The 13,060-nt window shown below is 45.8% G+C and overlaps 1 protein-coding gene across 4 annotated transcripts in view; it reads right to left on the minus strand.

Annotated features, from left to right (window-relative positions):
* Positions 1-11,385, minus strand: part of TBXAS1 (thromboxane A synthase 1) — a 145,672-nt gene extending 134,287 nt beyond the window's left edge. For 2 of the 4 annotated variants that reach the window (XM_022579812.3, XM_022579804.3), the window contains exon 1: positions 11,159-11,382. In XM_022579812.3, coding sequence (XP_022435520.1) covers positions 11,159-11,247 — 89 coding nt within the window. In that variant the 5' untranslated portion in view covers positions 11,248-11,382. Of the gene's footprint in view, positions 1-11,158 lie in introns of all 4 variants that reach the window. The other 2 variants (XM_022579794.3, XM_089917323.1) reach the window with 2 other exon arrangements.
* Between the last annotated feature and the right edge of the window lie 1,675 nt (positions 11,386-13,060).

The raw sequence follows: 13,060 nt of genomic DNA on the forward strand, positions 1-13,060 counted from the left end.
TAAAGATGAAATTTTTATTGAGATTCAGAGTTCAATTCAGTGAAATTTTGTTTTATAACATGTAGGGGTGGCAGCTGGCTGCAGTGACATGCATCCAGAAATAAATGGAAATTCTCTATGAGGATATTCATAGCAGCAAAGAACCGCTAACATGAGTTTGTGTCTTTATATGCCAAGCGTGCGCCACACGAAATCCTATACACCGTCCCTCTTAATTCAGCTTTGGTCAACAAATCATCGAATGCCTATTACCCAACAGAAGTGTACAGGCACAGTGCTAGGCACTTAAGGGGAAAGCTGGGTAAGACCCAGTTCTGCTCACCTTCTAATGGGGGAGCCAGGGAAGTGGTACGAGAGAGAGAGAGAAGGTACCGGCTGTAGTAGGGCCAAGACCACAGGAGATGCAGGGCTCTCGCCGGAATGAAGGGGTGAAGAGCACCCCAGGAGAGGGAAGGAAATTGAGGGCAAACAGCGTGGCGTGGGGAGAACTGGAGAGCAAGGTGCCAGGTGAGGAGGTGACCACGCAGAAGTGGATGGGACCAGGTCAGAGAGGGCCTCCCGCGCCAGCCAGGGAGACCGGTTCCCCAGGCGGGGAGGGCCACGGGAGGGTTTTCTGAAGCAGCGGTGAGATTCTGGTGTGTTCTTCCGGCTGCAGAGTTGGAGGACAAATTTGAGGGGCACAAGACACGAGGTAGGGAAATCAGCTGGGTGCCTATTTCCAGCCAAGGGATGCTCTTGAAATCCTGAACTACAGAGTAGAAGAGCAGAAAGGGGAAAGAAGGATTCAGCCACCACTTAGGAAACAAGACTGGGCTAACTGGGAGGGGTGAGGGAGAGCTGGCCTGGGGGGCTGGGTGGAAAGGATGCCGTATGCTGAGAGCCAGGGACTGTCAGCCCTCTCTTATCAGTGAGGAAACCGGCAAGGATGGAGTGACTTGCCCAAGGTCCTCCAGTGGAAAAAGTGTATCTGCCCTCAACTGGAAAGGTCTTGCTGATTTCCACAGTGCCATATTTCTCCTAAGAACTTCCCAGTTATCTCCCTTATATCACGAGACGATGCTACCAATTTTGGCCACTCTCTGTGTATAGACAGTGTTGAAACATTAAATGTGTAACTGACTGTGCTTTACAATGCTCACAGCCTGGGCTTCCCAGATGCCTATTGACTTGCGAAGATAGGAAGGGGGTACGTGAGACATTTTCAACATTGCAAAGAGCCTAAATGTAAATCGTGCCTTTATTGACAATACGATTGTGCAGGTTAACTAAAATGTCAAGTTTCTTTGCTTCGGAGAAGAATTATAACTTGGTACACTAATGCTGGTTCTCGTTGGCAGAGCTTCCATCGGCTTGTCTTTGAATAATTAAAATGGGAAAATAAATCATTCATTACTTAAATGTACATCGTTGTTTGGACAATAGAACACAGGACCTATGGGGAAATAATATAAACAGTAGATGTTGGTGAAGAGTTTAGATAGCGGTGCTTCGAACTGTGGGGATTAGCGGTTAATGAAACAGTGAAGAAGGAAGTATTTGCCCTTTGATGCCTCTGCTGGGGGCTGGATGCCCCCCCTTCCCTACACTGTGGTCAGGACGCCCCGCTCACACACCAAGTGTTCTGTACTCCCCGCATACCTCATCTTCTAAATGGCTGTGTCCTGCGTTCTATCCCATCCCCTCCTTTTGCATCGGAGCCTTGCCCTTTGATTTCTAACGTGACAGTTACTTTATGTATCTGAGTTCATGGGCATGTGATCCATAGCCCATCAATGACGTAGAACCAGCACATAGCCTAGAAAGCCTTCAGCATTCAATGAGCGTATGAACTAAGAAGGAATTTATTTACTCTTTCAATGGCCCGCACGCAAAGCATTCTGCCAGATGTTGAGAACATGGTGGCACTAGTGTGCCAGTCAGAGGGAGACTGGCTCGCACGCACACGTGACGGCAGTCGTTTGGAAGCAGCGCCGTGATTGTGATCATTAACGTTTACTGAGCAGCTACTATGCACAAGGCACCCACCGTCTTAAGATTCAGCCCCTGCCCTCAGGGCCTTATCATCAGGCTAGGAAATAGGACACAGGCATGAACAATAGAATAAGACAGTGTGTGCCAAGGGACAGCAGGCACTGCTGGAGTTCAAAGGAGGCCAGGCTCTTGAGGGCTGGCCTGGCTAAGGAGACGTTCAGGAAGAGCAACGTTTGGACAAGGTTTTGAGGGGTGGGTGGGATTTCATTTAAACAGAGAGGGGAGGGCATTCGGGCAGCAGGAGTCTGTGATGTGCAGGCAGAGTGTGGAGAGAAGGGGTGGAGGAGGGAGACTCGGGGAGGGTTTCAGTGCACCTTCCAGCTCAGAGGGCAGAGACAGCTGCTGGGTTTGGTGCCCGGAGCTGGCTCTCTCCGGGGCGTTCTGGGCAGGGCTTGGGAAATGGGGTTGTGGTTGAAGCCACTCTTGGTAGAGGTTGGCCTTGCTGTCATTCTCTGACACGATTTTCCCAGAAAACTTTGAGCAAAAAAAGCCATCTGTTTCTGGGACCATATTCGGGAATTTCCATCTGCTGAGGCGAAACCTAAGAAACACACCTTCGCAAGGCCACCCAGAGGTTTAGGATGGCCCCGCAGGGTAGCCCCGTGCCAGGCTTTGCCTGGGGGCCCAAAGACACCTGAGATGGCGGGGGTCGTGGGGTCTCCCACTCAGCTGACGCCCCTCCCCCACCCCCAGGACATTGTGCAGCATCACAGATTTCTGGCAAACCAGGGACAAGGTGGCGCTTAATAATTGAAGCGCCAATCCACAGCAGCGCGAGACCTGCCCCCTGTCCCTGCTCTCCCCAAAGTCTCGCCCCCTTGTTGAGACGTACGTCATTTTTACAAACAGAAACAAGTCCTTGCCATGCTGTTCAGGTTCCCAAAGATGAGACCCTTGCCCTCAGTGGCAGATGACAGCCTATCTGGTAGGTTGTTACCATGGTACTCAGGGGTGGAGGGGAGGGTCCATTCAGTGGCTTTATTTCTGGAAGAACCACTGTCCTCCCAGGAGAGCAGCACCAAGCATTGACTCAAGCAGCTCAGTAAGGCACCAATGTAAATTGGTCTGCTTTGTTTATAGAATGAATGAGATTCTTCTTTCATCTCTGACCAAAGAGTCGATGCTACCAATTCCACAAGCCTGAATTCCTTACAAGATAAGAAGAGGTATAACCATAAGGGTTAAGATTATTGCTGTTGTTTTCTTTAAAACAAAGCTAAACTAAGAGCAACTCATAGGCCCAATGAGTGTGGCCGGACAGAATCCCTCGGCTTCCAGAAATGCCTCATAAACTTCTCAGTAAAGAACAACAAGTTTTATTGTCTTATAATCATATTTTGTTTCGGATTAAAAATAATATTACCCTGTCTAATCACTTAGCTGCCAAAATTTGGGCTGTTTTTAAAAAAATCAATCCGTTCTCAACAAAGACAATGATTTGTTGCCTTGAGGGCGGTCAAAAAACCGCATTCACACACCGAGGACCATTCCCAAAGAAAAGTGCTAAGAATGTGTTTTCTGATATGGCATATCTGCAGTAAGGCTATAGCCTATCAGGAAACTGCCTTTGAAGGTCATAAAATTCATTTGGCTGTATAAGTTCTGGTGTGTATGCTAAAATAATCAGTCACCTTACTTTATAATCACAACTCGTACTCTCGTTCTGGAAAATCAATAAAGTGAGAAGAAGGCTGGGGATATTGTGTATAGCTATTTAAAAGAGAAAACAAAAAATGATATTCTGTGAAAATGGTCCTCAAGGAAACACAGACCTAGTTTTCATAAGGGGGCTCAATTTTATCTCCAAGCTCATCACTGAATTATTAAACGGAAGTACCAATCATATCCTAGACAAAAGCACAAAAAATAAAAAAGGCAAATAGCATTCATCCTTCTCTACATGCTCTGGGACACTGGAAATTATCCACGGCCTTTAAAATGTATTTCTAAAATGCATCTATTATTCACATTCTGAATGGTCTGTTCCACCAAATGTTACAAACCCCAATGTTGCCTTCACCTGTGATACTTGCCCACCTAAAATGTCCACCCTCCTCTGCTAATCCTTCCCTGCGTTTCAAGACCTAGACCAAGACCTTTCTGCTTTCCAAAGCCACCTGTGACTGGCTGGAGACCCAGAAAGGCTGAAGGATTGGGGCTGGAAGGCGAGAAGCAAGAATCATGCACGAGGGCTTCCCTGGTGGCGCAGTGGTTGAGAGTCCGCCTGCCGATGCAGAGGGCGTGGGTTCGTGCCCCGGTCCGGGAGGATCCCGCGCGCCGCAGAGTGGCTGGGCCCGTGAGTCATGGCCGCTGAGCCTGCGCGTCCGGAGCCTGTGCTCCGCGGTGGGACAGGCTATAGCAGTGAGAGTCCCGAGTACCGCAAAAAAAAAAAAAAAAAAAAAAAAAATCATGCACGAAGCTAAAAGGCCCCCAAAAGCCACTTCCGGAGAGTATTTCCCGGCTCCTGGGACAATCAGCACCATAGGAACTGCCACTGAGGAAGAGTAGGGGGCCCAGGCAGGAGAGGGAGCAGTCACTAGTGGACCCATTGGGTCTTATCTGACTTCTTTTTCACCACCAGCAGCTGCAGCTGCATTCAGCACAGACCAGCCCAAGCAAGACCATCAACAGATGAAGCAGTCATGGAGTAAATCTAGAAGGTACCGGGTGGCCTTTCATTTTGTTCAGTGTTTCCTTTGCTGTGCAGAAAATTTTAGTTTGATGCAGTCCCACTGACTTGTTTGTGCTTTTATTGCCTGTGCTTTTAGTGTCGAAAACACCAAAACATCATTGCCGAGACCAATGTCGTGGGGCTTTTGCTCTGTTTTCTTCTAGGATTTTTACAGTTTCAGGTCCTACATTTAAGTTGTTAATCCAATTTGAGTTTTTTGTTTGTTTATGGTATAAGATAAGGGTCCAATTTCATTACTTTGCATATGATTATCTACTTTTCCCAGCATCATTTATTGAAGAGACTATCCTTTCCCCATTGTGTATTTTTGAATCCTTTGTCAAAAATTAATTGACCGTTTGTTTCTGGATGTTTTATTCTGTTCCATTGATCTGTGTGTCTGTTTTTATTCCAGAACCATACTGTTTTTTTGTTTTGTTTTGTTTTGTTTTGCAGTACGCGGGCCTCTCACTGCTGTGGCCTCTTCCGTTGTGGAGCACAGGCTCCGGACGCGCAGGCTCAGTAGCCATGGCTCACAGGCCCAGCTGCTACGCAGCATGTGGGATCTTCCCGGACTGGGCCATGAACCCGTGTCCCCTGCATTGGCAGGCAGACTCTCAACCACTGCGCCACTAGGGAAGCCCAGAACCATACTGTTTTGACTACTATAGCTTTGTAATATAGTTTGAAATCAGGAATTGTGATGGGGAATTTCCTGGCTGTTCAGTGGTTAGGACTCTGTGCTTCCATTGCAGGGGGGCACAGGTTTGATCCCTGGTCAGGAACTAATATCCCACAAGGTGCGCGGCCCCAAAAAAAAAAAAGGAATTGCAATGCCTCCACATTTGTTCTTCTTTCTCAAGATTGCTTTGACGATTCAGAGTCTTTTGTGGATCCATACAAATTTTAGGATTTTTTTTCTATTTCTGTGGAAAATGCCATTGGAATTTTGATAGGGGTTGCATTGACTCTGTAGATCACTTTGGGTAGTATGAACATTTTAACAATATTAATTCTTCCCATGCATAAACACAGGATATCTTTCCATGTACTTCGCAACCTTTTCCATTTTTTTCATCAGTGTCGTATAATTTTCAGTGCGTAGATCTTTTACCTCCTTAGTTAAATTTTTCCTTAAGTAGTTTATTCCCTTTGATGCTATTGTAAACGGGATTGATTTCTTTTTCAGATAGTTTGTTGTTAGTACGTAGGAATACAACTGATTTTTTATGTTGATTTTCTATCCTGCAACTTTAATGAATTCATTAATTAGTTCTAACAGTTTTTTTTGTGAGTCCTTAGGATTTTGCATATATAAGATCATATGCTCTGCAAACAGAGGTATTTTTACTTCTTCCTTTCCCATTTGGATGCCCATTATTTCCTTTTCTTGTCTAATTGCTCTGGCTAGGACTTCTGGCATTATGCTGAATAAAAGCGACAAGAGTGAGCATTCTTGTCTTGTTACTGATCTTAGACAGAAAACTTTCAGCTTCTCACTGTTGATTATGGTGTTAGCTGTGAGTTTGTCATATACTATGGCCTTTATCATGTTGAGGTACATTCCTTCTATACCGAGTTTGTTGAGAGTGTCTATCATGAAAGGAAGTTGAATTTTGTCAAATGCTTTTTCTGCATGTATTGAGATAATTATAGGATTTTTTATTCTTCATTCTGTTAATGTGGTGTATCAGGTTTATTGATTTGTATATGTTGAACCATCTTGCATCCCAGAGAGCAGTGGTTTCTTTTAAATATGGCCTGTGATTAGATGTAGGTCTAGAATTAGAATCCAGTTTTTCCACATGTAAAGGAAGCTCTCTGAGAAAGAAACTTCCAAGTACAGGGATGGACTTTTTCATTGTAGTCTTAAGTCTTAATAATCACCTTTCACAATTTAATTTAACCTGGTCTTAGAATGAGACTAGATCAGAACACTAACTTACCCTGATTCCTATTTTAATGTCCATTTGATTTATACCTCTGGGTCTCAGGCTCCTGAGATTTAAATGCAGCTTGGCGTTGAAAGCCCTTCCACCTTCCCAAGACAACTCTTCTCAGTTTCCACCATATTTATATATTTAACTGCTTTGACTGTTTAGTTACTTAATGCAACAACCACGGTTTACTTTTCTCACTGCTTCATCAGCCAAGAAGCTCCCTGATTACTCCAAACTCCCCTGTACATTCCACTTTGCTGTAGAAATAGTTAGCTTACAGTCTCAAGACCTCTATGCCCAAAGCATAAAACTGCTTTCCTCTTCAGCACTAGAGAGGAGCAATTCCCTGTTCTTTTTAGTAAAATTTCTCTTTTTTTGCTCAATAATTGATATTCATTTAAAAAAAGAATACGGAAGATACAGAAAGACCAGAGGAAGAAAAAAATCACCCATAATCCCACCATTGGAAGAAAACCACTATTAATATCGAGGCTATTTCTTTATATTCTTTCTCTCTTTCTTTTTTTTTTTTTCTGGGTACATGAATTTTTTTATTGCAATATAATTCACATGTCATAAAATTCATCCTTTTATTAAAGTACGTGATTCAGTGGTTTTAGTACATTCACAGAGCTGTGCAACCATCACCATCGTCTAGTTTCAGAACATTTTCATCAGCCCCAAAAGAAACTCCATACCTATCAGCAGCCACTCCCTTCTCCCCTCCTCCAGCCCCTGGCAACCACTCATCTACTTTCTGTCTGTATGGATGGGGCAGATGAACTTGTACATAATTATCTGGGGAGTCCTTACACTCTTTCTTAATAAAGAAACCCTCATCTTACCAAAAGCTGCCAGTTCGTAGGTACACTTGAAAGTTTAAATACACTATACTTAAGATTGCCTCTACCACTATTCAACTCACACAACTTATTTCTCGTACATCAAATCTCTTCCGGAAGTCAGCATTTCCAACAATTTTATACAGAAAAAATGAGTTTAAAAAATGTTTTATCACGAGTTTAGATCACCTTCGCATGTGCTTCATGTGCTTCTAGCTAATGTATTCTACATACCAGCTCATCTCCAGCCCCAGTGGAACAGCCGTGATCTCCTCAGACCCCAGTGCACGCAGCTCAGCCTCATAACTGTCACTTTAAGTGACTGTCATCAAAAAATTGTGTCAAATGCAGTTTGGGGAAAACTATCAAAATATACTATGCCTATGTTATATTAGTCTCTTTTTAGATGAAATTGACTCTTTTGTCTTCTTTCTAAATTCACACAACACTTAATTATTAAGAAGTGTTTATTAAGTACATGCCATGGTCTTGCTGTACAAGGTGAGTGGAGATTCAAAAACAGTGCACTTGTAACTATTAGAAACGTGGACACCAAGTCGGTCCAAACTGAAAACACAATAGGCTTTCAGGAAAAGGGTGATGCACGTGGGCAGAAGAATTAGATTTGTACTGAGCTGTGATGCCTAAGAGAAGAACCAGCAAGAAAATATCAGTGGATGGGAATTCCCTGGCAGTGCAGCGGTTCACTGTCCAGGATTGGCCCAGGTTCAATCCCTGGTCGGGGAACTAAGATCCCGCAAGCTGCATGGTGTGGCCAAAAAAAAAAAAGAAAGAAAGAAAGAAAGAAAAATGCCAGGGGAGAGTCGAGCCAACATTTATTAGGCACCAACTGCATGCAAGGGTGGTGGTGGAGATGAGAGTCATGAGGAAAACAACAGTGAGTGGGACTTCTCAGTGTCTTGGGCAAACAGGAGAAGCTTCCCTGAGGAGGTGCCCCTGAGCTCCTTGAAGGAAAGAGAGGAGGAAGGGGATTCCAAGCATGGAGACCAGCAAGGGCAGAGGCACGGACGCCTGCAGCAACGTGACTGTTCACAGAACTGCCAGGCCCACAGGTTGGGGTCAGAGCCTGGTGGATGAAGCCGCTGAGTCAGGGACCAAACACTACGTCCCGGGTGCTGGGCTGATGAATGTGTACTTCTTCACTTTACCCGCATTCAACCAGATGCTAGAAGAACATCTGAGTCATGGACAGAAGTTTCCAGAACTGCAATGAGATACAGGACCTCTGTCCTGCCTTGAAAGAACTCCTAGGCTCGTTGAGCAGACAAGAAGTGGTCCTCCTCTTGTTACCTTTCCAGAGTCAAGGCTTTCATTGCACACTTGCCTGGTCCAATGACAGGGGGGACTCTTAAAGGAAAGACTAAGGAGTTTAAACGTTCAGGACAGCACCCTCCACAAGATCTCCTCGGGGGCCACATGGCTGTGAGGGTCTCTCCACCCCCAGCTCTCCCAGAGTGCCCCTCTGTCTCCCACATGCACCCTGTCGAGAAAATGAAGCTGGAGGGAGGCCCTGCCGCATTCAAGCTGATGTCTGTTGCTCAGAGGCTACCTGGAGTCTTGCCTGGAAGAGGAGGGTTGAGAGCCCAAGGATGGTGACCTTGAACTGATCAAGGGATAGACCCAGGAGCACCAGAGCCACGGCCACGGCCATGGCTACTCCCTCCTGCTGCCTCCTTCTCTTCGGCGTTATCCTCAACAGACACCGAGCTCACCCAGAACCTCCACGTCTCCCCAACCTTGGGCATCTGATCCAGACCTCCTGTTTTCTGACCTTGTACCAGGGCCTCACGCCATGCCTGGCACACATGAACAAATCAATAAATATTTTTGCAAGAACCAATAGAAGTCGGCCCTCACTTCCTATTCACCATCTCTGCTTCATGCATCTCTCTTATCTCTGTGTCTTTGACCCAGGTTATTAGCATGGCCCCAGAACAGATTACAAATGCACAACTGCCTTGCTGAATGGTATGGTGTTATTGGCCGTGACTCTGATCTACGCTGATTAGAAACACCCAGTTACAGCCAACTTATCAGTCAGGACACATGCCTCTTTCCGTGACCAGAGCAACATTAATGTATGCAATTCACTCATCCATTCATCAGATGTTTATCGAGGTCGTACTGTATATCAGGCACTGAGCTGGAAGTCAAGACTACGGAAATTAAAAAGACCCAATAAAGACAGAAACAGAAGCACAGTGAAGTGTGCAATAGAAACAATGATGCTGCGAGACCACCTGGAGGCCTCAGGTTGGACACACTTCGAGAATCACAATCAGAGCACAACTGTCGATGAGAAATTAATATTAATAAGCATATTAATGAGAAATTTTAAATATACCTAAAGCACTGAAGACTTATTTTCCTGTGCGTTTAGGTTATATAAATGATAGTTAATGATAGTGGCTGACATCTACTGAGCACCCGCTACGTGTCAGGCACTGCGCTAAGTGCATCTCATCTCTGAGCAGAAGCTGAGGTGGATGAATGGAGTTGGGGGGGAGAGGGGGTACCGCTTGCTCCTGGGTTTGCATGTGGCTGGTTTCAAGGCAAGATAAGCCACACTGAGAAAAGTTCAAAAGATAATTAAACCAGTTAGAAAGCAAAACAGCACTGGGACTGAAGCTGTGTTTCAGAGCCAATTTCCAAGAGGTAATTTCATCATCCTAGAACATCAGACGTGAGTTCCATTTTCAGCTATGCAAATTCCAAAAGAATAATACCTCACATTTGCATAACGCTTGATGCTTTTCAAAGTGCTTTCCCAGTTATTAATCTAGAGGAGGCTTTATTACTACCGGAGACATAAATTGAAATTCTGTTCAAACTGAAGTTCTCCATTATTTTTTCCACTTTCCCCTCAAAAACCAGAGCCGCCTAAATTCAGGTGCTTTTGATGGAGTGGGTAACTTTAATAAGTTTTGCCGACAGGGTGAATATGTACAAATAGAACATATTGTGGGGCCTTCCATCCAGCCTTCGATCAAGCCAGACTTCAGAAAACCTCCTGTTGAATTAACTAAATCACGGGAGGTTACTCCCAGTTTAAATTTGAGATTCCCCCAGGGTCTCAGACTTTGTGGCACTGCACACACTGCGTTCGTTGGAATCCATTCCCTTCCATCAAATATTAGAAAATGAGGAAATTAGTTCCACCACTTTGCCCTTAAACCTACAGAAAGCCCTGTCAATGACATTCTACGAAGTGGCCCATGTTGCCAGACAGCTCCTATATCTTTTTTTTTGTTTTTAATGTCATCAGACCCAAGAGGCTGCATCTGCTGTAAATGCAACCTGGGGAGAGGATCTTAGAAAAACGAGGTGAGAAGATAGGATGGGGGTGCAAGGAGCTACTTCTCCCCAAACCTTTCCAATTTGTTGCTTTTTCCATCTCTTTCAAACTTAATTACGTGTAGCGTTCTCAGCCACTGAATCACCAGTCTTTCCTGACACCTCCATCTCGTGCATTTGAGCAAAAGATTAACCTGGCTGTTTGCTTTCAATTCTGAAGCTGTGTTAATACTCAACTCCCTCTAGGTTAGAGGGGAAGAAAAACACACTCCCACATACCCCACCCCGGCTCCAGCAGGGCTCCACGGCTGCTATTCCTGACAATGTCACAGTCATTGGAACATGCTGGCTGCACTTACCACTTCAGGAGAACCAAGAGGACCACTGACAGGGCTACCATCACCATGGGGCCACTGGCTTCCAGTCTGAGGAACCCCAAGACTTCCATTGTTCCTCAGAGACCCTAGAGGGGTGGTCCTCCAGAGGAAAGGGTGGGGCTGGTCCCCCTGCAGTTACAGGAACCACGATCCGCAGATGAAAGACTTAGGCAACCAAGAAAACATCACATCAAGTGGGTCCCTGAAATGTGCTCTTTCTCAGAAGTGCCTTCTTATAAAGAGGAAGGAAGAGGAGGGGAAAACAAAGGGTTTCAGTGTAAGGCAGTGAATCAGCAACTTTATTTTCTTGATGACTGTACAGCCAATAAACATTTACATTAACTTCCCCGGGAAGCAGCAGCAGAACTGGCTCCCTGTTTGCTGGGAAAGAAAATGGTTGCAACCATAGATTTCTGCTGTGACAAGTAGTCCTTAAAGAAAGACCCCTCGGGCTTCCCTGGTGGCGCAGTGGTTGAGAGTCCGCCTGCCGATGCAGGGGACGCGGGTTCGTGCCCCGGTCCGGGAAGATCCCTCATGCCGTGGAGCGGCTGGGCCCGTGAGCCATGGCCGCTGAGCCTGCGCGTCCGGAGCCTGTGCTCCGCAACGGGAGAGGCCACAACAGTGAGAGGCCCGCGAACCGCAAAAAAATAAAAAAGAAAGATTCTTCTTTTAAAAAATTAATTTGTAATTAAATGATGATATGGGTGAGGAGACTGAATGTCCCAGAAAAATTTGAGGCCAGACATCAGCCTGATGAAGAATGCTGGCTGCACTGAGGATATCCATCCCATTAAGTTCATTCATTCCTGGGGTCCAGTGACACCTGTGGGTTCAGTGGGGTCCCTGGTGACTGCCTGTTGGGACAGACTGAAGATCTTGCCTCGGGCCAGCCCTCTCATCATGAGTTGGAGGATTTCTTAAATGTCTAATAGCATATCCACTGGCTCATGTATGGGTCCCTTGTTCTCGCTCTGAGCTTATCTGACTAAGGTAGACAGAATTCTTTTTTGCTTATTAGTCAGCGTATGATACCTTTAGTAACTGGAAGGTGTTTCAGAGAGGAAATCATTCACTCACCATGACACTCATTTGTTTATTCACCACGTATGGGGGCCAGGCTCTGTGCTGAGTCTACAGAGTTTGGAAAATAGAAGTACTAGACTCTGGAGAATTTTCTCTGGGGAGAGACAGACAGTAAACAGGTAGACAAAGAAATAAGTAATAGCGAGTTGAGAACGGTGCTGTGAAGGTTGTGAACATGGGGCTGTGACTGGGAATGACTGGGGTAACCCATTAAGAGAGTGTGGGAGGAAATCTGTCCGAGGAGGAAAGCTTGAAGCTGAGAGTCTCAGGTGAGGAGGAGACCTTCCGGTAAAGAGCCGCGGGCAAAGCCTTCGGGCCAAAAAGTGTGACAAGATAAAGGCTCTAGGGCTTCCCTGGTGGTGCGGTGTTGAGAGTTCGCCTGCCGATGTGGGCGACACGGGTTTGTGCCCCGGTCCAGGAGGATCCCACATGCCGCAGAGCGGCTGGGCCCGTGAGCCATGGCCGCTGGGCCTGCGCGTCCGGAGCCTGTGCTCCGCAGCGGGAGAGGCCACAACAGTGAGAGGCCCGCGTACGGCAAAAAAATAAATAAATAAATAATTAATTAATTTAAAAAAAAAAGATAAAGGCTCTAAGGTGGGGAAGAAGTCCCCGCATTGTGGGAACCTGAGAGAGTCCAGTGGGCCAGCTGGGGGAGCAGCTGGGGGGAGGTGGAGACATCGACAGAGAGCAGACAGCTCAGAGCCACAGTGAGAAGCCTGGGCTTCATTTGATGTGCAACTTAGCAGTTTAGCGTGGTTGTATTTCTTCTTCTTTTTTTTTTTTTTTATAAATTTATTTATT

The sequence above is a fragment of the Delphinapterus leucas genome, chromosome 9 (genome assembly GCF_059928025.1).
Source record: "Delphinapterus leucas isolate spDelLeu-1000000601 "Yukka" chromosome 9, BTC_Dleu_Yukka2, whole genome shotgun sequence".
NCBI lineage: Eukaryota > Metazoa > Chordata > Mammalia > Artiodactyla > Monodontidae > Delphinapterus > Delphinapterus leucas.